Below are 24,005 nucleotides of genomic sequence, written 5' to 3' on the forward strand. Positions count from 1 at the left end.
CTGCCCGCCGCCCTGTCGCCATGTGACGGGAAGCAGCTGATGGCCTCTCGGGGCGGCGGCGGCGGCGGCAGCCGAGGCAGCGGTGGGGCGGGGGCCGGCGCGGGGGCGGCATGAGGGCCCGCGGCCCAGGGGGCTGAGGCGCCCGCCGCCTGCCGCAGGAGCAGCGTGTCCTCCATGGAGGCCGGAGGTGAGTGCGGCCGGGCGCCGATCGACCTAGAAGGGACGAGGCCCGGCCTCCCGGGGTCCCGGGGGACTCCCGGTGGTGGCTCGGCGTAGAGGGTGACCAGGACACGGAGGCGGCAGGGCGCCCAAGCCCTGGACGTGGGCAGGGACTGGGTGGGGGGTATGCGCCTGGTCCCCAGCTTTGTTTCACTTTCGCTGTCAGTAGCCACGGGCGACTGCAGGGGTGGGAAGTGGGGGGTGGGGGAGAACTGCCTCCTCCGGGACCTCCTGGCTGGGCGGGGGGCGCCAGAGACCCTGAAGGGGTGATACCCCAGGGTGGGGGGGGTGGCCAGGTGCCAAGTTAAAAGGGGGTGGGTGCCTAAGTGCCAAGTTAGGGCCTCGTCACTCCTGGGTCCAAGTGTTGCCAGCTGTGTGGTGCTGGACACGCCACTTACCCACCCCACCCCCCACCACCCAAGTGTCAGCCTGTATTTGTAAAGTGCATATAATAATAGCACCCTCTTCAGTGGGTGGGTGGGATCATTCCAAACTTGCCTCTTCATAAAAGTCATCTGAGATCAATGTCACTGCATTGTACGCAAGTCCAGAGGGTTGGATCTATGTTACCAATGTATATACATCTGTAGTGCAACAAGAGCGTCTTTCAAAGAGTTCGTGGGTTAATGGAATTCAAAGACTGAATTTTTTTCCACGAACTTTTTGAAGTCCCCTCCTTGGAGCTGTCCTCTGTGGAGACAAATTCAGGTGGGGCGGGGCTGCGGAAGGTTGCTGCTGGGTGGTGACGCCCATGATCAGGCAAGTTTAAGATATACCTGCTGGGTGAGATACTTAGCCCTAGCCATGTGAATGAATGTCATCCTCAGAAAACTGGAAGCCGGGTGATATTGGATATGCTTGGAAAGCCATTCTGAATAGAAAATGCAAGCTTGCTATGGACAGACAAACATCTCAATAAGCCCTGGGGCTTGGCCTTGCCAACCACCATCTGACCCAAACACTGATCCCGCTGTGCGGAAAGCTAGATTCTGTAGGGGTCATTCGCACCAGGGTCGGAATTTATTCCAGATCCTCTTTGCCAATCTCACCAAAGACACAGCTTCCTCCCTTCAGCCTCTTAACAGGATGCTGCTGGCCGAGATCTGGGGCTCTGCCAGGCTGGGCTGGCGTGTTTGATCCAATTGAGAGGGATTGCCGGTGGGTAGGTGGAAATGGGGGTATTCCCTGGGGTGGTGTAGCTTTCTAATTTGGGCAGTGACTTTGCTTTTGCTTTGCTGGAGTCGCTGAAAGGTGCAGTGGCACCTCTCACGGCCTTCTCATCTCCATAAAGGCTCTCTCTCTGTCTCTCTCTCTCATCATGTTTCCCATAGAACTCTTTAAATGGCCCCTGCTGTTTTCAAGGATTGTCTGAATCTTTTTATAGCTTCCGCTGGGCTACTTACATTTAAATCTGAAATCATTCTGTAGCTGGCTTCCCCTTCTGACTGGAGTCTGTTTCCAGCCTCTGGGTTTCTTAGCAGAGCTACAGTAAGAAAAGGCCAGAGAGTTTTCTCTTATATTGAAATGGAATAAAAGCCCATTGTCACGGAATTTTAATGGACAGTGAGTAGATACCACCCCACCAGTAGTTAAAATCCATTTGGTCATTCAACCAATATTTACCCAGTGTTTACTCTGTGCCGGGCATCTTCTCCCACCCCTACCACCACCAAGGTCAGCACTAGCCAATGGACCGTAATAGGAGACACGTGATATCACTTAAGGTTTCTAGTAGCCTCATTTTAAAAAGTGAAACAGTGAAATGAAATTTTGAAATATCTTATTCAAAACACTGTACCCGAATATTATTACTGTAGATACTCGTATATAAGCCGGCCAGAATATCAGCTGAGGCACCTAGTTTTACCACAAAAACTGCATTAAAAATGTGCAGAAAAACTCAGTTTATACACAAGTCTATACGGCATTCAACTTGGGATCGATTTCAAATTCTCTTTTTTTTTTTCGATTTCAAATTCTTGGACCATTTTACATTTCTCTTTCATCCTAGGCCTTGATCATTGGCATGTCTTTGGTACGTGTGGCCAAATGTCATCTGGGCTCCCCACATGTTGAGTGCGCAGTAGCCCTGGCGACATGTTGGTTGCACGCTGGCCTGCTAACCGCAAGGTCAGCAGTCTGAAACCACCAGTCAGTCACTCCGGTAAAGTGTTACCATCTCCGAAACTCACAGGGGCAGTTCATAGCCACCAACTAGAGCCTTGAGGTGCAATGAGTGCTAAAGTATTTGTCTGCTAAGTCAACTGAAAGGTTGACTGTTTGAATTTACCCAGCACGTCAGAAGACGATAAACCTGGCAATCGGCTTCCATAAAGACAACACGGTGGTGGGGGGGGCGGGGCCGGGAGGAGGCAGTTCTGTTTGTCACATGGGATCGCTGGGAGTGGGGGACGGGCTCCACAGCACCTAGCAACAATCACGTTGATTGACTTGCAGCCCCCCGCATTGGACCTCACGGCACACTGGCACAATTTTCAAGTCCTAAAGAAGCCTCTCATTTTAGCCTGGGAGGAGGAAGCAATAGAGCCTATTCAGTAGACCATCAAAGCAAAACAAAAAAATGAAAGCTATAAAGGACATTAAATGGGGCTACTTTAGAGTTCAAGATCACAAAGCTTTGTGCTGGCAGAGCTGTACCCCGAATGGTAAGATGGAGCACCTGGGCCAAGATTTGGGGCTCTGGACAGGGAAAGAGCATTGCAGGCTGATGGAAACAGCTTTGGTGAAGGTCTTGAGGCAGGAAAGTCACTGGGCTTCCTATGGGCTCGGCCCTAGCTTTTACCACTTGTTAAGTAAGGCCTATCACCCAGCACAGAAGATACCCAATCATAACAATTTCCCCAGTCAGCCTAGTGGTCCAACCCCAGCCTAGTGCTGGATTAGAAAACCGTAACCCCTGGTCACTGTTGATGGAATCCCACATAAAAATGGATGGCCTCTGGGCAGTGTTCTTTTGATTGTTTGTCTCTTAAATTCCACACTAATGATGGCTTTCTTTCCCACGAGCCAAGTTTAGTTTACCTGATCTTTCCCACAGTTCTCCACTTTTCCATCTAGGTTCCGTAATTCCTGGGGCAATCCACACAGGCCTCACAGGATTGTGGGGTTTATCAGGAAAGTTAACCGGTTACACTTTAGGTGAGAAATGTTCAGGATACAGTTGTTCAGTCGGACCAGTTGCTTCTCAGCCGTGCCTGTAGGTAGGCTCTCTCCGGCCCTCAGCCCCTTGGCCTGGCTCCTACCCTGCTCTGATAATGTTAGAGCTCTTTGAGGGTTGCCAGTCGATGCCGCAGAGGCACGCCACTCTGCTGGAAACCTCAATCCGAAGGCAGTCGGGTTCAGCCTAGCCAGCTCCCCCAATTAAGTGTCCAGAGGGACCTCACTCCACAAACCAGTCTCCTGCCCCAAAACACTCAGCTTTACTTGCTCTGTGGCCTCCCGCCGTCCACCACTCTGCCTCGTGCTCCGGCTCTGGGTCTGCTGCTGTCAGGCCATCTCCTAGATCAAGGAGGACCAGTGTGCAGGGATCTTAGTGGGCAAAGGATTCCCTCCATTCCAGCTCTTCTCTCTTGCTGGTAGTGAGATCCCCTCTCCTGCTCCCGAAAATGATTCATTTTATACCCAGTAGGAGGGCAGTCACAATGAACCCCGTGTAACAGTCACCCACAGTGGAATCATATAATCCATGTCCGCCCCCCACCTTTTTACCCAGACCCATCAGCAAAAGGAAGATCCTTGGGTGAGCGTAACAAAGGCTATGGCTGCGAGAGTCATAAGAGATAATTTACTGCATGGCAGTGTGTTTCTTAGATTCCACACTAATTAGCGCTTTCTTTCCCAGTAGCCAAGTTTAGTTTGGGCCCAGACACCCCTGCAGGATTGCCTTAGTTCTAGAGCCAAGAGGGAAGCATGCCTCAGTGGGGATTTTTGGTGGCTGTTTCCTTCTTTTAGCGCCTACATTCCTGCACCTGAAAATAGCAAGAGATTAAACCTCTAGGTGTCGGAAATAGAGTGTGAATTCTGGGTATGGCTCCTGTGAAAATGGTTGGCAGAAGCATCTTCCTCGTTTCAGGGGCTTCATTTCATTTCTATTTCCAGAGGATCTCCCATGTATATTTGTTCAGTAAATATTTACGGACTGCTGGCTCTCTGTTAGGGATTCTGTTAGGCACTGGGGTAAACACGCAGGCCCTCGTCCCGTGGAGTTGATGGAGTTGTGAGGGCGGGTCACTTGGGCAGACGTGGCATTTGAGCTGGCATACCTAAATGAAGAGCTGACATGCCTAAATGAAGAGCTGACATGCCTAAATGAAGAAAAGGTGCTGGTCTCTTCTTCCAGGTACAGGAAATTGCTGGTGCAAAGGCCCTGTGGCCAGTGGGCTGAAGCCTAGGGCACAGACAGCAGGTATACAAGGCCCAGTGGAAGAAGGAGGGCAGGGATCGGGTTATGCAGAAAGAATTCTGAGAGTTTGGACTTTAGCTGAAGAATAATGGGATCGATCGTGTCCTGGGAGGTGGGAATGGAGGATGGAAAACAGTAGAAGCAGGGAGAGCATCCCTCTATTTTAAGACACACCTCACATTTTGACCCACAGGCAGCTTTGAACGATTGGTTTGTGAACAAACCAGAGTTAAGGCTCCCCCCTGTCAAGCATCCAATACCAGTTCCTGGATCACTAAAGAACTAGAGTTCTCTTCACAAGGTGGAGAGCTAAATCTGTTAGTTTCTACCTCTTTGAAAGTGCTAAGTCAGGAGGAAGGAAGGAAGGAGGGAATGAAAGTGGCATTTCCTAAGCACCTCATGGTGCAGTGGGAGGGAGCATTGGGCTGCTAACCACAAGGTTGGTGGTTCAGACCCACAAGCTACTCCTCCAGAGAAAGATGAGGCCTGCAAAGATAGTCTCAGAAACCTTCTGGAATAGGTAAGTCAGAATTGACTCAGTGGTGGTCCTTTACAGACAGCACAAATAAAGACAAGAAGTATGGAAGCAGAAGGGAATGTCACAGTTCTCTCTTCTCTGCTAGCTCGTCACCCCTGCTCCTTAGTGTCCGAGGTCTTGGCCGTGCCTCTCGACTGTAAAAGACCTACATGTGGTGGTTGGGCAGCATGGTACATTTGCTCAGCGAGTACCCCAGCACCCAGAGTCCCTCCCCACCCCCCAGCACCTGCATCCTATGGGCCTGGATGAATGCATGCCTTGTAAAAACAGAGGAGCCCCACTTGGCAGCACATCAAAAGACTGATTATTATCACTATAGTATTACGTTAAAGATGTTTTCTTGGGCCTGGAGGGCCCTTTAATGTTTTCCCATGTATAGAAAGGTGTACTGTGTATTATAAACGAAGGCAAACATTTGACTACCTGACAGCACCTCATTGTCCCAACCTAACATACGAATTCAACCTAGAGACAGATTTCAGAGTAGAGCTTGTTCATCCAGGGCCTGGCTGCTTGTGTGGTTGTGGGTGGGTGTGTTCTTTAGCATTTCCACAAGGAGGCAATTCAGGCTTTATCTCATAGCAGCTGTACAAGGGTCAAAGTCCGAACACAACTAAAGCGGAATATATGCCTCAGGAAGTAACCTCATTCAGGATGGAAGCCAGCTTTGTGATGTTAGTGTGTTTCTCGGTCTGCACAGACAGAAATCCGTTCGGAGGGCCTTGAACCGTACCAGCTGGTCACTCACTGAGACGGGCCTGGCAGAGAACTGTCGTCGAAACTGCTGCCATGGCACACATCCAGGGGCCCACCTTGCACAGGAGGCTGTGCGAGGCCGGAGGAGGGGAGAACCTGGTATCTGAATGTTGATAGCTGCCTTTGCGTGGACTCTGACTTGTGGTCACTCTGTGTAGAAGAGCATGAACAGTGGGCCAGACCTGTGTCATCTTCATGACCAGGGTCAGGTGTGGAGTCTGGTTGGACGCTAACTGACAGATGGGTGGTGGGGTGCTTAATTAAAGGCACTTTAAGTTCTGGGACGGGGCCAAGAGGGAAACTGGTACAACTGGAGGGTAGGAAATAACCCAAGGTGGTATTGATTTCCATTTTTATCACGTGTGATATGGGTGTGCTCTCTGGTTGTGAATCCGGGTGGGGCTCTCATAAGCAGCAGATGGGTCCAGATGGAAATGTGAGTTCAGGAGCCTTGTGGGGCCAGTGTCCCATGCAGGGAAGTGGGCTGGATAGGAGGTTGTAGGGCCAAGCCATGGACGGCTGGGAGCCTTGGAATTATGTTTGAAAGAAGCGACGCCGTGTGAAACGGGGGCCTAGCAGACTGGGACTGTTGGGGACCAGGAAACTCATTCGAGTGATTTGGCAAAGAGCTGGCCAAGAGGTGGTGAAGGTTTAAACCAGGACCGAAGGAGATGGAAGTGAGGGTGGTGAGGGGACATGAGCAGGAGGAAGGATCCCAGGGTGCTGATGCGAGTGGGTGAGAGGGGACCCTTGAGCCCTGCTGTTGTCTCTCAGAGTCTCAGGAGCAGGTTAGTTGGAACCAGCTGCCGTCCCAGGGATTCCCACTCAGGATGACAGAGCAGCCCGGTGCTCCCGTAGGGTGTCCAGTGCGGCATTGTGGGAGGTAGATTGATCACCAGGCCTTCCTGCTAGTGTGCTTCTGGACTAGCTGTTGAGAGTTTTAACCATTTGTACCATTCAGGGCCCTGGAGTTTTCTAGAACTTAGACTACACGATCTGTACCTTCCAACCCAGTCCTAGTGCAGGTAGCTCTCCACTTCCCCTCTCTCTCTCTCTCTCAGCCCTCCTGGCAAAGGCTCCATTCACTGAGCTCCTGTTCAAAGGTTACACTGAGCCCCAGGTAACCTGCAGGAGTCAGGCCTGAGTCAGTGCCGTGGTATGCGGTCTGTGGCTACTGTTAGCCTTCCTGGGTCATGTAAGTGGCAACTCCCTCTGGGAGCCCAGAAAGTTCCACTCATTGTCCCTGGAAGCCTGTTACTTTCCTGTGTCTTCCCTCAGTTAGGTGGTCAGGAAGCCTGTCTTCCCTCTCTGCCCCAGGAAGGGGGAGAGTGGACTTGAAGCATGCTGTTTCCCACCGCAGAGGAGCCACTGCTGCTGGCCGAACTCAAGCCGGGGCGCCCCCACCAGTTTGATTGGAAGTCCAGCTGTGAGACCTGGAGCGTCGCCTTCTCCCCGGACGGCTCCTGGTTTGCCTGGTCTCAAGGACACTGTATCGTCAAGCTGATCCCCTGGCCTCTGGAGGAACAGTTGTAAGTACTCCCCTGCCTTGGCCCTGAGTCTCTGAGGGGTGCACTCCCAACCCACTCCCGTGCTGTGGCCCTCTTCCCGCCAGAGACTAGGAAAAGGGAAGTGCAGGGACGGTCTACTGACTTAGCCCCGAGTTAAACTTTCTTTGTTTTTTAAGCAGCTTTATTAAGAAAAAAGCCACATACTATACTGTTTGCATGTAAAGTGTTTAACGCCTTGTTTTCAGACATCTTTAAATCATTTTAACATTTTAATTAAATATTTAGCTTTTTTTTGGTAAGGGAAAACAATGTTGTTTTCTATTTGTTTTTGTTTTTTAAGAAAACAAAAACAAAACAACATTTCAGTTTGGAAGTTCCAAGCTGCCATGCTAAAAGTCTCCTGGAAACCCATCTGTCCCCTGTCTCCCACTACTTAATTTTATTCTGGGGGGAAAACATTCATTCATGCATGCAGTTCAGTGACTCTGGTTCCCTGCTTCATGTTGCTTCACCGTCCTATCTCTGCCCGTGCTGTTGCAACATCATTGATTGAAGCCTCTCGGGGTGCTTTCCAATCAATTCCGACTCCTAGTGACACCTCCCCACCCCCATAACAGCCGCACTGCCCCCACGGGGCCGCCTTATACTGAAGCAGATCATGAAGTGTCTCTCCCTTGCAGCCACCGTGAGGTAGGTTCATACGCCTCCAGTTAGTAGCCAGGCGCTTGATGGTGGTGCCGCCAGGGCTCCTTGACTTAAACTCCTGCACCCTCAGCTGATCGACGCTTCGGAATGGTCAGCAGGCGCTCAGACCGATCCTTCTCCAGAAGAGTGCTTTGCTCTGGGGGTAACCTGCCTTTTGAGTGGTGCCCGTGACAGCAAAGCTGGGGCCCAAGGTCAGGCAGGTGAACTGATCATCATCCGGGGAGGTCGGGTTGCTCACAAGCAGGAAGGCCCAACCAAAAAACAGTCACCATCTGTGTCAGTCTGGCTAGACTAGAGAAACAAATCCATAGAAACTCATATGTGTATAAGAGAGAGTTTTCTATGAAGGGAAATTGTACATTAAGAAAGCATCCCAACCCAGTCTAGTTCTAGCCCATCGGTCCGGTATTAGCCCATATGTCTGGTACCAATCTATAAAGTACAAATCTGTCAGACTCATGAAACACATGCAATGACGCCAAATGCAGGACGATCACAGGCTAATGGGTAGAAAGTCTTTGGATCCAGTGGCATTGTAAGCATCTCAGCACTGGCAGGGATCTCACCTTGGCTTCTATGGCTTCAGAGGCTGCATCAGGGTAGGTCCCTGTGGCTTCTCCAGCTCAGGGTAGTAGGTAGTTCCATGTGTCTTGCCAGCTGCAATGTCTCCCAGGGAATGTGGAGAGAGAGAGATAGTGTCTCTGGCCTCCAAGGAGGAATACAGGATTTCCCAGAATTCTCAGAAGAAGGCCAGGCCCACACAGAGGCCTCCCTGGCTGTGATTGATTGACAAGACGAGGCTCCACCCCTTCTCTCAATCCTCTCATGTCCCAAATTGACACCAGATTCTGTAACTTCCATACCATCACATTCCGGTTGTTGGTGAATTAAATTTTCAGATCACAGTTGGTCATCTCGATGAGGGACAGCAGATGGTAAATATTGCAGGCTTTGTGGGCCACTGGGTCTCAGGTGCAGTCAGGAAGCACCTGTGTAGCAGTGTCCGAGTAAACCTTACACAAACTGATGGCCAGCCTCACATTCGACTGAAGTCATGTGCGGTATAACATCTGTTGGGCATCATTCGACTGCAGAAATGTCCATGGTCCCAGAGGTCATTGTAGTGTGCAGAAATCCCAATCAGAGAAGGGGACCTACAGAACAGTTTCCCACACGTCTCGTGTATGCAAAGCAATTGTATCGCCAGGCGTGGAATGACGGTACATATATAATCATATATAATGCATCCGTGTCTGGGTAGTCATAATACATGCTTACGTGTATACTGTGTTTTCCATCAAAAACATTGACTGCCTAACAGTGTACCCTGTCCTTCAGCTTGTAGACAGCAGCAGCCAGTGTCATGTATCACGTCTCCTGCGTTGCAAATGTTCTCTCTCTGTTTAATTCTCGTTTGAAATATCACCACCAAGAGCATCAGGGCCCCCAACGCAGCAAAACCAGCGCTAATGGGAGCAGCAGCGAAGGTTATTAAACAACACAAAGATAATAAACAGCAATCAATGCTGTTGCACTGGACCATCACCCTGATCCTTAAAAACAAAGGGAACATTCTCCAAGCTGGCAAAGGATCAGCTCCCGCGGAAGCTCCCAGGCTCATAAAAATGCCAGAGGGACCTGCATTCGATATGGAGAAATTGCAAGTGACATGAGTTGAGGACCAGACACAGAAGTGAGTCCCTCGGCCTCAGCACGACGGCGGTCACTGATCAGACATGAAGCTTGTTCAGAGACAAAAGAGGACCAGAGGATGACATGGTGTTTGCACCACGTCCCAATCCCACGATGCCCCATTTCACAGTCCATCTTGTGGACATTTAAGTGCAGTACGTGACTACCATCTAATTTTAAAGCTGCAGGAACCTACACTTGCCTCATTTCCTTCTGATTTAACAGATGAGAAAACTTATAGCTAGATTGATTAAAATGCTTTAAAATGTATAAACCAACACAATTTGCAAAAATGGGTCCCGAAAACTTTAGGGAAAACACATGTATGCACAGTGAACGTCAGTTACAGATATATCAACTATAGGAATGCTCGTGGATCTGGATCTGAATCGACTGAGATGAAGTCTCTCAACTCCATTTTGTTTTTTTGTTTTTGTTTTTTTTTTTAACAATTTATTGGGGCTGATACAATTCTTTTCACAGTTCATACATATACATACATCAATTGTATAAAGCACATCTGTACAGTCTTTGCCCTAATCATTTTTTTCTCTTTTCTTCTTTTACATTTTATTAGGGACTCCAACAACTCTTACCACAATCCATACATATACATACATCAATTGTATAAAGCACATCCATACATTCCCTGCCCCAATCATTCTCAAGGCATTTGCTCTCCACTTAAGCCCCTTGCATCAGGTCCTCTTTTTTTTTCCCTCCCTCCGTCCCCTTTCCCCCCTCCCTCATATGCCCTTGGTAATTTATACCTCGTTATTTTGTCATATCTTGCCCTATTCGGGGTCTCCCTTCCCCCCTTCTCTGCTGTCCTTCTCCCAGGGAAGAGGTCACATGTGGCTCCTTGTATCCATTTTGTTTTATTTACCGTATGTACTTGTGTATATGCCGAGTTTTTAGCACATTTTTAATGCAGGTTTTTCAGCTGATATTGTCTGGGTTATACTAGAGTATATATTGGTAAATCTCGTCCCTCTTGATTTGCTCTACCAGGGTAAGTAAAAAAGTACTACTGCAAAGCCATGGGAACATTTGTTAATACGTGCCAGTGTGAAATCTGTTTCTCAACATGCCCCGCACTTCTGAAGGTGGTGTTACATCTCTCTAACCTTTCCCTGAATAATTCAGCGTTCTTCAATGTATACCATATCAAAATGACAGTGTGGGCATCCATCCACCAGGGACTCAGGTCGCATTCCTTTAAACTATTCTTTGAGTTTGGGGAACAGAAAGCTGTCTGAAGGGGCAAGATCAGGGCTGCCGGTGGGTGAGGAATTCCTACCCTCAAGGAAGAAGCAGGTACTTACTTGGCTGTGATGGAAGGAAGATTCCTCATTGCAATTTCCTTGACCTCACCAGTGCAGTGTTCACTTTTCTTAAAGCTTCCTAATAAGCTCCATTGCTGGTCCCATGTCCTTAAAGACAACCTATCAAGATGACTCCTTTGGACACAGACAAACAAAGCACCGTAACTTTCTTAGTTGACCTCTCTGTCTTGGATTTTACTAACTCAACAGCTCTCAGAAGCCAGTGTTGCATTGTGTGTGCAAAACATGTTATGGGTGTTCAGTGTGCTTCTTCCATGTGGGCTTTGTTGTTTCTGAGCTAGATGGCCGCTTGTTTGTCTTCAAGCCTTTCAGACCCAGATGCTATATCTTTTGATAGCCAGGCACCATCAGCTTTCTTCACCACATTTGCTTATGCACCCGCTTTGTCTTCAGTGATTGTGTCGGGAAGGTGAGCATCATGGAATACCAGTTTAGTAGAACAGAGTATTCTTGCATTAAGGGAGTACTTGAGTGGAGGCCCAATGTCCATCTGCTAATTTAATACTAAACCTATAAATATAGAAACATAGATCTATTTCCCCATCATTGTATATAAATATATTTACATGTATACATGCCTGTATTTAGACCTCTATAAATGCCCTTTGCCTCCTAGTTCCTTCTTCTCTTTTCTTCCTCTATTTCCTTTTACTTTTCCTCTTGTCCCACTTTCATGTTCTACCTTCATTTGAGTTTAAGTAATTTATCTTGGGTACATTGCCCTTGATCAAGCCCTACCAGGCCTCCTACACCTTCCTCACCATCAATTTTGGATCACTTGTTCCCTTGTCCCTGGGTTTGTTAACACCCACTTCCATCCCCCTCTCCCATGTCCCCCCAGAACCGTTGGTACCTTGTTTTCTCCTCTAGCTTGTTTATCCTGCCTAATTATCTAGATAGACCTGTAAAGAAAATAAATACCAAAAAACAACCAAGGCAGTAAAACAAAGCAACAAAAGACAAACCTGTAAATAGTTCAAGATCTGTTTGTTGTCCTTTAGGAGTGTTTTCTGGTCGAGTCTGATGGGGTATCATGCCCTGGCCCCAAAGTCTATTTTTGGTATTCCCTTGGGACTTTGTTGCTCTGTTGCCTTTGCTGTTCTGTTGCACACCCTTAGAGTTTTGCCTTGATGTGGAGGGGTCAGATCGGGCGCAATTCCCACACTGTGTCTCCAGTGTTGTCCTCTGTAGGACTATGGGTCAGTGAGGGATGTTGTGTCTCATAGTGGGGCCAGCCATATGGTCCTTTTTGTGCATTGGATGCTCTGAGCAGGGATATTATCTTCAAGGCTTGGTGGGCCAGGATGTGTTCAGCTCTCTCTTCCTCTCCTTTCATTTGCTCCTGTGTGCTCTGTCGCTTCAGTGCTGTCCTTTGAAGTGAATTCTTCTATGGGGAAGTGGGGCTGTCCACGACCTTTTTCGTTTTTTTTAAGGCCCCCCTATTGAGACCAAGCCAAATATATTCTTGAGAAACCTTTTGTGCAGTGTCCCCCGATGGCCGAGCTGCGCTTTGTTTGCCGTAAATCTGTGCATGGAGGACCTGGAACCCCAGTAACCGTACATCCCAGCTTCCCCTTGGGTGCCAGAGAGTGGTCAGAGCCACCGAGGAAAGGGGGGTGCTTGCTCACTGAGAAAAATGGGCTGCAGACAGAGGAGAGGGATGTTTTCGGGCACAGCCCGATGCTTTGAGACATTTTTGGCCAGACTGGGAAATGGATGGAGCCTTGCTTCATAAGGAAGGAGCCTCGTGCAGCTTGTCTGATCCTCTGCTTCATGGCCTGTGAAATTCCATTGGAAATGGAGATGGGCTAAGAGAACCTTCTGGCCAGTGCTGGCTGGTCCCTGTGCCAGCTGTTCTGTCAGGAACGTGAGTGAAATTGCTTGGAATCCAGTGGGTGAAGGAGAAGAACCAGACCACCCGTCAGTACAATTCCTTGGCATCTTTCTGAAGGAGCCCTGGTGGCGCAGTGGTGAACGCACTTGGCTGCGGAATGGTTTGAACCTGGCAGCGACTCCATGGGAGAAAGACGCAGCCGCCTGCTTCCACAAAGATGGCATCCTGTCACTGTGAAGCAGAATGGGCTTAACGGCCAACGCAGTTTGGTTTGGGGGCTGCCTGAGTGAGCGATGAGGCCGGGAGCTACAGATGTGTACTCAGCCATTACATGTGTCCTCATTCCAAACCTGCCGCTTGCTCTTATCTCCTTCTGTGCGTCAAAATGTACAAGAACCTTGTGTGAAATCATGGGTAACCCCCCACAGCAGGTCTGCACCCCCCACCTCTGGAGGCTATATCAAGTGGGTGACCAGGCCCCCTGGAGCCTCTCAGACATGGCATCTCAAATGAAAAGCAGGTCAGACTTAACTGATGGCCAGTTTGTCTCTAGGACTTCAAAATCTTATGTGGTCCAGAATGGAAAGGTCCCTTTTCAGGGTAACAATGCCCCGACTCTTTAAGCAATCTCTCTTTTCCCCAGCATCCCCAAAGGGTTTGAAGCCAAGAGCCGAAGCAGCAAAAATGATCCCAAAGGACGAGGCAGCCCCAAAGAGAAGACCCTGGACTGCGGTCAGATTGTCTGGGGCTTGGCTTTCAGCCCGTGGCCCTCCCCACCCAGCAGGAGGCTCTGGGCACGCCACCACCCCCAAGTGCCAGATGTCTCATGCCTGATCCTGGCCACAGGGCTCAACGATGGGCAGATCAAGATTTGGGAGGTGCAGTCAGGTAAGTCTCTGCTGGGCACGGGGTGCTGGGTGGCTCGTGGGCACGTCTGACATCCCGCCACTGACTGAGAGCTCCCGCTCCGACACTAGGGTTCCTGCTTTTGAATCTTTCCGGCCATCAAGATGTCGTGAGGGATCTGAGCTTCACGCCCAGGGGCAATTTGATCCTGGTCTCTGCATCCCGGGACAAAACTCTTCGCATCTGGGACCTGAATAAACATGGTACGTGACGGAGCTTCTTGGCAGCCTCAGAAATACCCCATGGTCTCTCTGCACTTTTCCAGTGTCCTTCCATCTAGAACACTGGTTCTCAACCTTCTTAAGACCACGCCCCTTTCATACAGTTCCTTGTGTTGTGGTGACCCCCCCCCCGAACCATAAAGTTATTTTTGTTGCTACTCATAATTGTAATTTTGCTACTGTTAAGAATCAGACCACTCCTGTGAAAAGGTCATTTGACACCCCCCAAGGGGTCGCGACCCACAGGTTGAGAACCACTGATCTCGAACTTTTTTTTTTTTTTAAATCAGCATTTCCCCTCCACCATCACATCCTAAGCAGTCTTTCTAAAGAGCACTGTGAATCAAATCAACCCGATAGCAGTGAGTTTTTTGGAAAGAGCCTTTTTAGAAAAAAATTTTTAATCACCATCCCTGGAGCAATTTTAATATCACCAGAAAGCTAAACCCACTGCTGTGGCTTCAGTTCGTAGTGACCCTATAGGACTGACAACAGCCCCTATAGGGCTGATGAGAACTGTCCCTATAGGGCTGGCTAGGGCTGCCCCTATAGAACTTGCTAGGGCTGTCCCTATAGGACTGACAACTGTCCCCATAGGATTGATTAGGACTGTCCCTATAGGACTATGTATATAGAATTTGCTAGGGCTGTCCCTATAGGACTGGCATGGACGGCCCCTATAGGACTGACGAGAACTGCCCCTTTAGGTTTCCAGGCTGTACATCCCCAGGGCAGCAGACTGCCAGCTCTTCGTCCTGTGGAACGGCTGGTGGGTTTGAAGGGCTAACCTTTCAGTTAGCAGCCAAGTGCTGTAATCACTGTGCTACCTCAGCTCCTCTTTAATTCCACAGCTAGATCACTGTCTGTTTTTGTGTGATTACCGTATAGACCCAAATATAAACCAACCCGAATATCAGCCAAGGCACATAATTTTACCACAAAAGCTGCATTAAAAATGTGCTGGAAACCTCGGCTTATACACGAGTATATACGGTGTGTGTGTGTATGCTTAGTACATTTTTAAGAAGGATGTTTTGTGCCCCTGTCTTAGTGTGCCGTAACAAAAATATTCCAAGAGGGGGCTTTAACACACAGTTTAGGAGGCTAGAAGCCCCAGTCCAGCAGAGCCTGGCTCCAAGGGAAGGCCCTTGTCTCTGAGACTCTGCGCCCAGGCCGTGCTCCTGTGCCTTGGCACCTCACTTCCTCGTTCTCGGTTTCCTTGATTGCTGTTGAATCTCTTTTCTAACTCATGACACATCCTTTAAAGACACCCCATTCCCCAAATAGAATTGTAGCCACAGGCACAGTGGTTAGGATTTTGTGCCCCCCCCCACCCTCCTGTGCTTTGAGGGGGACTTGATGTAATCCATTACCATCCCCAGGAACTAATCTTGGCCTCCTACAACAGGCTCTCCTTCCTGTTGGAAAAGACATGACTTGGGTCCCAGTGTCTCAGCCTCGGGACTGTTGACACCGAACACACTCCAGTGAAGTCCTTTCCAGGGACCCCACCCACCCCATGTCAATGCCACTGCCTCCACTTGTGAAGACCAGTGTCTCCTGACCTGTCCAAGTGCCCCCCTGGGGTCAGTCTTCCCAGGTTGAGAACCACTGACCCAGATTGGTGAATGTTAGGCCCTTTCTTTCCGAGCTGGAATGTCTCTTTATGAAATAGAAACTAGGCCTAGTGTGTTAGTCTGGGTGGACTAGAAAAACAAATTCATGGACACTGATACGTGTATAAGAAAGAGCTTTATATAAAAGAGCGATTGTATAAGAGAAATCATCCGAGCCCAGTTCAGAGCAAGTCCATCAGTCCAATATTAGCCCATATATCTGATACTAATCTATAAAGTCCTCCTCAGACTCGCTCACAAAACACATGCAATGATGCCCAATGCAGGAAGGTCACAGGCCAGTGGGCAGAAAGCCTTGTGGATCCAGTGGCGGTATAAGCATCTCAGTGCTGGCAGGGGTCTCCATGTGGCTCCTCCAGCTCCAGAGCTCTGGCTCCATCTGTGTAGCTCCATCAGACTCAATAGTGTCAGGAATGCCTGCAGGGAGTGGTCGTGCCCACTTCCAGCGAGCTATTTATCTCCTTAGCACCTCCAAATGAGGTCATCATCGAGCTGCGACCTGATTGACAGGCCAAATTCCACCCTTTCATGCTTAAGCTTCAAGTTGACAACAGATTACGTAACTACCACACCTAGGGTACTTTCTCTGTGGCTAGAGGAGATGTGCTTTTGCAAAATTTTGCCCGGAGCTGAGCTATCTATAGGAGTGACATCGAAAAGAATTCCAAGTATCACAGGTTTTTATCCTTCATGAACTATTGCACAGAAGGACCGCTTACTGTCTCGTCCTTTCTCCACAGAGTGGGCTGGGACAGAGGGACTGGGTTTGGAAGAAGAAATTGCCACGTGGAGAGTCTGTGTCAAAGCGTATGTCCTCGAGCCGGCAAAGGCACTCGATTTTCCCTGGAGCCAGTACTTCCTCAGCCCTCCACAGCCACAAGGAGGGGTGTGGCCTCGTAGGGAGGAGCCGTGGGGCCCTCAGGACAGCACCCCAATGCCGCACGAGATCTGTAGATGGTTTCTACCACTGTCACCGCCCCATCATCCCGCCAGCATAGACAGACTTGCCTGCTGGTGGGAAGGCCCCTCCCAGGATTTCTTTCAGCACAGGGGCAGTGCGCCCCAGACGTCACCGGAGCCCCTCAGAGCAGCTGTGGAGACCACACGGTAGTTGGGGTAGGCAGCGAGGAGCTGCTGAGGCTGGCTGATGGGGGGTAGCACTCAAGATTCATCCTGTCCGAGGGCAGCCAGGAGAAGGGGAAGAAAGTGGTGTTACACTCTGCTGACAGCACTGGCTTAATTTAGTTAATACTCAGCTGTCCTGGGAGGCAGCTGGAAAACCAGGAGTGACTTGGGAAGAAATCTAATTTACATAGATGTGTGTGTATGCATACATATGCATCAGCTTCATAAGTGCATAACCAGGGCCATAACCAAAGCAAACTCACTGCCAGGGTGGGAGGCAATGCCAACTCTCTAGCAACCCTGTATGGAGTTTTGGAGACTGTAAATCATTATACGGGGACACACAGCCTCATCTTTCTCCCGAGGGGCAGCTGGTGGGTTCAAACTGTCAACCTTATGTGAGCAGGCCAACGCCAACCCACAGCACCTCAACCCCCAGGGCTCCTTAGGCAGGGCCAGAGGTAGCTTTAGGAAACATGTTTCTGTTCCTTTGGGGTTTTGTCGTGATGGCCTCGTTTTCTCTTTTTTCTCTCCTCCTCCCCTCGGTTGCTGCCCCACCCCCTCACGCCATCTCCCTGCAACCCGGTAACCTCCCGTGCTGTTCTATCACTGTGTCAGCCATAGAGCCAGAAGCCCCTGGGTGGCACAAACAGTTCAGTACTTGACGATGAGCCAAAAGGTTGGCAGTTCAAACCCACCCAGAAGGGACTCGGAAGGCGAGCCTGGCGGTCCTCTTCTGAGCGGCGACAGCCTTGAAAACCCGTTGGAGCGCTTCTCCTTGGCACATGGTTGGCATCAGCTCAGTGACAACTGACAGTAATGGCTATCACACACACACAGTTTGCCAGGCATTTGGGGGCTGTTCTGTGAAATGAAACCTGGAATCATGAACTTCCTTTTCTTTCCTGCATATTGCCTTTTTTTTTCATGAAGCAATGTCCCCAGGAAATCTCTAGCTTCACCAGCACCTGCATTAGGGGAGCGCTTTAACCAAACCAAACTCCCTGCCCTCAAGTCCTATAGGGCAGGGTAGAACTGCCCCTGTGGACAGATTCCCTAACTCTTTACAGGAGTACAAAGCCTCCTCTTTCTCCCCAGGAGGAGCTGGTGGTTTCGAACGACTGACTGTGTGGTTAGCAGTGCAACACATAACCCACTACACCACCGCAGCCCTTATAAACCCCAAACCAAACTCAGACCATCAGTGCAGTGTTGACTTACAGCGACTGCCCCGTGCGTCTCTGAGACGGTGGTGTTCACAGGTGTAGAAAGCCCAGTCTTTCTCCCACAGAGCTGCTGGTGATTTCAAACTGCCAACCATGAGGATTGAAGCCCAACACATAACTACTACACTGCCATTTATTCAGCTATTTCTTCTAGTTTTCAAAACACTGAGACTTGGCTTGGTCACGTGCCTGCTCATCTGGATGCCCCAGTGAAGCGGGGAGCAGTGTGAACTGGGGTGGTATCCTTGTGATGAGGTAGCAGAGGCAAGAGCTGAAGGGGAAGACTTAGCACTGGGAAGGCTGCTTCAGAAGCCTTGAGGATGGGGATCTAGAAGGAATGTTCGTTGATACTAAAATGTCCCTTATTTTGTGTGCAACCTGGCCCTGCTGGTGCTGGTGGGCAAGCCTTGGGTGTGAACCTTACAGTTGGTGGTTCAAACCCACCAGCTGCTTCTCAGAGGAAAGAGGAGGCTGCTGTTCCTGTCTTAAGTGGGGATGGGGTGGGCATTGACAGCAGTGGTTGGGGGCTTCAGCTAAGAGAGAATCCAGTGGATGTGCTGGCTAGGTGGGGACATTGCTACCAGCACTGCTTTGTCCTGTGGTGGGCTGGCTGACCAATTGCTTCTCTTTCTCCGCCAGGTAAACAGATCCAGGTGTTGTCAGGCCACCTGCAATGGGTTTACTGCTGCTCCATCTCCCCGGACTGCAGCATGCTGTGCTCTGCAGCTGGAGAGAAGTCTGTAAGTCTCTGACATTGGGCGCCGTGCTTCCTCTGACTGTAGGTCAGTGAGGTCCCTAACCCTGTCTGCCTGCTCCTGCAGATCCTGTGGGTTTGTACTTTTCACACGATCCCCAAGAGAAGGAGGCATTTGTCAGTTTCTCCCATCAACAGAGGGCTGTGCACCTTAGGCACATGGTAGCACAGGGGTGGTTTAAGCTTCCTTGTCCCCTGAGAGGAGCCCTGGTGGCTCCCTTGGGCTGCTAAGCAAAAGCTCACCAGTTTGAAACCACCATCTGCTCCTTAGAAGGAAGATGAGGCTTTTCTACTCCCAGCAAGGATTACAGTGTCAGAAGCCCACAGGGGCAGTTCCACCCTGCCCCATAGGGTCACTGTGAGAATTGACTTGATGGCAGTGAGGTGCATGTTTCATTTTTTTTTTTTTTTGGTTGTTTTGTTTTGAATCCCCTGGGAGTCTTAAGATTTCAAAAGTCACAGCCTGCAGTGGATCTAGCTTTCCTGTGAACCGGTCATGTTCCTCTGAATAGGATGTCCAGTTCCCATCAGAACCGGTTGCCCTCTGCTCTGTGTGGGAAGCCCGAGAGCCCCTGGGGAGCAGGTGGTTTGTGTTTGAATGTGTGTTGACTATTTGCTGGGGCTGCGCCCCAGGAGGGCCCAGCTAGTTAATCATTCTTTTGAGGTTTGGAACTTGGGAAAGATGAGTTCTCTTCAAAGAGAGAACATAAAACGCAGCTTATGTTAATGATTCTCGGAGGGTTAGGGTGATTGATGAGCTAGGTCAGACATGGAGTCTTGGAGCATGTCTCCGCAGTTCAGAGCTCCAGATTGGGGAGGAGGGGTGCCAAAGGTCCAGCCAGGGGAGCTTCCCTCTCTGTCCCGTACTTTTGATTTTAAGGGGAGAGGAAAGAGCAGTTGGATTAGGGGCCCTCATCACAAACTGGCCCCGTTTGCAAACAGGGCTCAGTGGGGAATGCGGCTGCCTCTGCAGGTAGATAGCGGCCAGCAGTCCTGGTCCTGGGCAGCTCGGCTTCAGCCCGCTCGGAGGACGCGCCAGAGTCCCTGCATGCTGCCGCAAGCAGTGAAAGTGCTCAGCTGCTAATGGGAAGGTGGGAGGTTAGAGCCCACCCAGGTGCACCTTGGAAGCAGTCAGTCGGAGAGCATGAGGCGTTCAGGTCTCCTCTGACCTAGCTGAGGACACCAAGAGTTGGGACCGACCCAACAGCAGTGGGGGCATCATAGGCTCTATGAGGCTGCCCCCTGGTGACACTGCAGAGCCTCCACCTGCCCTTTAAATCCAGGGACACATTAGGCAGGGCTGTGGACGACAGGAGGCTTTACCTGGCCCTGGGGCTGTGGGACCAGAGTGGGAAGGGCGGGGTGGTCTCTTCTCCTGAGGCCCAGTACTCCCTGGGCTGCCCCGCCAACCCCCAACTGAACACCTGCTGCTTCCCGAAGGTCTTTCTCTGGAGCATGCGATCCTACACACTAATCCGGAAGCTGGAGGGCCACCAGAGCAGTGTCGTCTCTTGCGACTTCTCCCCTGACTCCGCCTTGCTTGTCACGGCTTCCTATGACACCAACGTGATCATGTGGGACCCCTACACTGGCGAGAGGCTGCGGTCACTGCAGTAAGCACCCCCCACCCCACCCCGCTGGAGACCTCCATGTGAGGTAACTGGCAAGATGCCTGCCCAGGACCCGGCATGTGTCCTTGAGGCTGGGACCCGGGAAGGTTCTGTGGGGCTGAAAAGATGCTCTGGGACTATATAATGATCATTGCACGGCAGGCCTGTGCTTGCAAGGTCCCCTCGTCAACTGCAGTCCCTGAAGTAGGCCTTTGACACCTGTGGGCAGTCAGCATCCTGGAAGCTTTTCCATCTCACACGCTTAGGACAGTCATGTCCTGAAGAACAGGCAATTCCAGAATGAAGGCCCATGCCTTCACTCATGAGTTGTCCCCCATCCCCCCACCCAAGTCTCTGCTATTTGGGGAAGCAACTAGCACAGCGGTTCTCATCCTGTGGGTCGCGACCCTTGGGGTGTTGAATGACCCTTTACAGGGGTCACCTAATACATTCTGCTTATCAGATACTTATGATTCATAACAGTAACAAAATTACAGTGAAGTAGCAACAAAAATAATGTTATGGTTGGGGGTCACCACAACATGAGGAACTGTATGAAAGGGTCGCGGCATTAGGAAAGTTGAGAACCACTGAACTAGCAGGTAGCTCTACCCTTAGCATGTCTCTCAGCCTAGGAAAGACTGTACCAGGACACGAAAGTGAGGGCTGACCTACTTTGTGGAAGGAAATTAGCACAAGGGGGTTGTTTTGGACCCATCTGTCCCCTTCACCAGATATTCCCAAGCCAGTTTTGTCCCAGCTTTTCCCCAGGGACCCAGGTGCACCTAGAACCTTCTTAAAGTCTGGCTTCCTGCCTGGAGGTGGGGTGGGTGGGTGTGGTCTCTCCAGGCCACCCATTCTGTCCCTGCCCTCCACAGCCACACTCAGCTCGACCCACCCATGGACGACAGTGATGTGCACATCAGCTCGCTGCGATCCGTGTGCTTCTCCCCAGAAGGCCTGTACCTGGCCACAGTGGCGGATGACAGGTGAGGGCTACTCTGCTTGTGCAGCCTCAGAGCAAGTACTGGGGCGGGCGGCCGGCCTGCCCCCAGGCCGCTCCTGGTGTAACAGGGTTGCTTCCCCTCCTGTCCAGGCTCCTCAGGATCTGGGCCCTGGAACTGAAAGAGCCCGTGGCGTTTGCTCCCATGACCAATGGTCTGTGTTGCACCTTCTTCCCACATGGCGGAGTGATTGCTACAGGGTACGTATGCGAGTGGAATTGCTACACCTGGGAGCTTTGTAGGGAATGAAGGCCCCTAGCATTTTCCTGCCTATGAGGTAGGCCTTTGAGGCCATCCGGCATTTTATACAATTCTGATGTTCCATTTTGCCAATAAACCGGTGGTCTTTTCCTCTGAATACTTAACGGACATGGAATGAAAGGTTGACAACTCACACCATCTAATGGGGCAAGTCCACCGGAGGGCATCACATTAAGAATTTCTGAGAAACCATGTAGAGCAAGAACACCTTCCAGGCAACATTTGTGATCAGTAGGTGGCACTCTTCCCTCTTACCGGAGACCAGCTAGTCGGATTTAGAAAGACCTGTGCTGGAATGGGAGCCCTGGTGTAGTGGTTGTGTGATGGGCTGCTAACTGCAAGATCAGCAGTTCAAAAGACGAGGCTCTCTACTCTTAAAAAGAGTTATAGTTTTAGAAATCCACATGGGGTAGTTCTACCCTGTCTCATAGGGTCACAACTTGCTGAGTGTTTGGTCCGAGCACTGACAGACAATGGCCCATGGGCATCAGAAGTGCCTTGGGTGCTGACAACCAGGGCCTGTCTCCATTCCCAGTCAGGGGTGCCTTCTCCACTCCTCACATCCCCAGCTGTTCACGCCCGTCACAGTGAGCACACGCTCTCAGTGTCTGTCTCCACTCACCAGTCTCTTTGGTTTCAGGACAAGAGATGGCCACGTCCAGTTCTGGACGGCTCCCAGAGTCCTCTCCTCCCTGAAGCACTTGTGCCGCAAAGCCCTCCGAAGTTTCCTGACAACCTACCAAGTCCTAGCACTGCCAATACCCAAGAAGATGAAAGAGTTCCTCACGTACAGGACTTTCTAAGCACCATTGGGGGGAGTCTTCGCTTGCTTCCGTTCCTCTTCCTGGCCAGGCACTCGCTGGCCTGTGGGTCAGACAGCTGGTCTTGGTTGGAAACATAAATTCGGTTTGGGATTGGGAATAGAATGTAGCAAATGCAGATCACAGGGCTCAGCCCTACTTGGGTCTTTTTTCTCCAACCTCTGAAAGGCAGTCTTGGGGTGGACTCCCCCCACTCTCCCCCAGGAGCAGACCTCTCCCCCCTTACACCTAAATCCACTCTCATCAGCATTGTCCTTCTGATTCCAAGAGCAGTTACTGGAGTTCTGATAACGCAATGACTGGCCTTCAAGAGCCCCACTTGTGGCAGACAGATTTAAGTCCCCCAAGGGAACAGGGTGGCTTCCCAGGACCTATCACACCGTCCCTCAAGTGTCGTGGGAGCTGGTATGAAGGCCTCTCCTGCTGTGGTCAGTTGCTCTGGCGTTGACCAGTGCTGTCCTTCCTCCGAGCCGGCTCCCCCTTTGGCCACCAGCTCACAGGACCCTGGAGCCGTTTGGTCTCTCCCTTCATTCCTTACCGGTGGACCAGAGTGTGTTAGGGAGTGATAGACACTAGGATCATTTCTCACAGTGGTGCGCATGTGCAGGAGGTGACTCGTTGGTGTGAGATTACAAAGGGATGAATCCCTCACCTGCATGACCTTTTCCGTGGCTGCTGAGCCCTCAGTGGTTTGCCACTAAGTAGCATCGTATTTATTTGTATTTTCTCAACGAATGTCAAGGTACAGCTGTGTTTTTTTCAATAACTAAAAACATCGTCCTGAAGTCAACAGTTGTGAGCTGTCTCATAATTGCAGAGAGGAGGGTGGCAGTGACTTTGCTGACAAGACTTGCCCGAGCCGTCGGACTGGTCAGCTGTGCCCCCTAGCTCCCCAGCTGCAGGACAGCTGGCCAATCACAGCACCCCATCAAGCAAAGTCTGCCTTAGGAAACAATATATTCTAAGAGATGTAACGTGGTATCCTTTGGTCTTCCCAGTGGGTTCCTCCTGAAGACCAGTTTACATTACAGAACCGGGAAGAGAGGAGAGGCCCTGCCTCTAGCCCTTTGTTGAAGAAAAACATTTCAGATTGAGGCGTTCACTAAAGGGGGTGGGGGGAACACAGTAAAACGCTTGGTTTTTCTTTTTTTTTTTTTAAAGAAAAATCACCTCTTCAAACCAGACTCATTATCTGGGCTTGAACTGCATTTTGCATTTGGGGTTCGTCTTGTGCTCATTGTGTGACTCGACGGTGGCCTTGTTCAGCCCTGCTTGGCAGGTAGCCCTCACATTTCTGCTGGGGCCTGGAGGCGCAAACATACCACGTGTGATGGGTGGGTTAACCTGATGCTCAGACCAGAGGACAGAGCAGAGCTGCCCTGGTGGGTTTCTGAGGCTGTCCAATCTTTGTGGGAATAA

At 50.5% G+C, this 24,005-nt stretch overlaps 1 protein-coding gene across 2 annotated transcripts; it reads left to right on the forward strand.

Annotated features, from left to right (window-relative positions):
- Window positions 1-23,376, forward strand: WSB2 (WD repeat and SOCS box containing 2). 2 transcript variants are annotated; one of them, XM_075534370.1, is made up of 9 exons: window positions 1-187; window positions 7,297-7,465; window positions 13,665-13,909; window positions 13,999-14,130; window positions 18,776-18,876; window positions 20,331-20,503; window positions 21,379-21,489; window positions 21,597-21,704; window positions 22,406-23,376. In XM_075534370.1, the coding sequence occupies exons 1-9, from the start codon at window positions 175-177 to the stop codon at window positions 22,566-22,568; spliced, it is 1,215 nt and encodes a 404-aa protein (XP_075390485.1). In that variant the 5' UTR covers window positions 1-174; the 3' UTR covers window positions 22,569-23,376. The 2 variants fall into 2 exon arrangements, with proteins under 2 accessions (XP_075390485.1, XP_075390484.1); XM_075534369.1 differs by lacking the exon at window positions 1-187 and having other exon boundaries at window positions 7,278-7,465.
- Window positions 23,377-24,005: the final 629 nt, after the last annotated feature.

The sequence above is a fragment of the Tenrec ecaudatus genome, chromosome 16 (genome assembly GCF_050624435.1).
Source record: "Tenrec ecaudatus isolate mTenEca1 chromosome 16, mTenEca1.hap1, whole genome shotgun sequence".
Taxonomy (NCBI): domain Eukaryota; kingdom Metazoa; phylum Chordata; class Mammalia; order Afrosoricida; family Tenrecidae; genus Tenrec; species Tenrec ecaudatus.

Bases quoted from the DNA above. Each gene is read 5' to 3' on its own strand.
- WSB2 (XM_075534369.1), top strand. From the start codon at position 7,278: ATGCTGTTTCCCACCGCAGAGGAGCCACTGCTGCTGGCCGAACTCAAG. The intron at 20,504-21,378 runs GTAAGCACCCCC...TGCCCTCCACAG, and splicing joins GAGAGGCTGCGGTCACTGCA to CCACACTCAGCTCGACCCAC. The intron at 21,490-21,596 runs GTGAGGGCTACT...CCTCCTGTCCAG, and splicing joins GCCACAGTGGCGGATGACAG to GCTCCTCAGGATCTGGGCCC.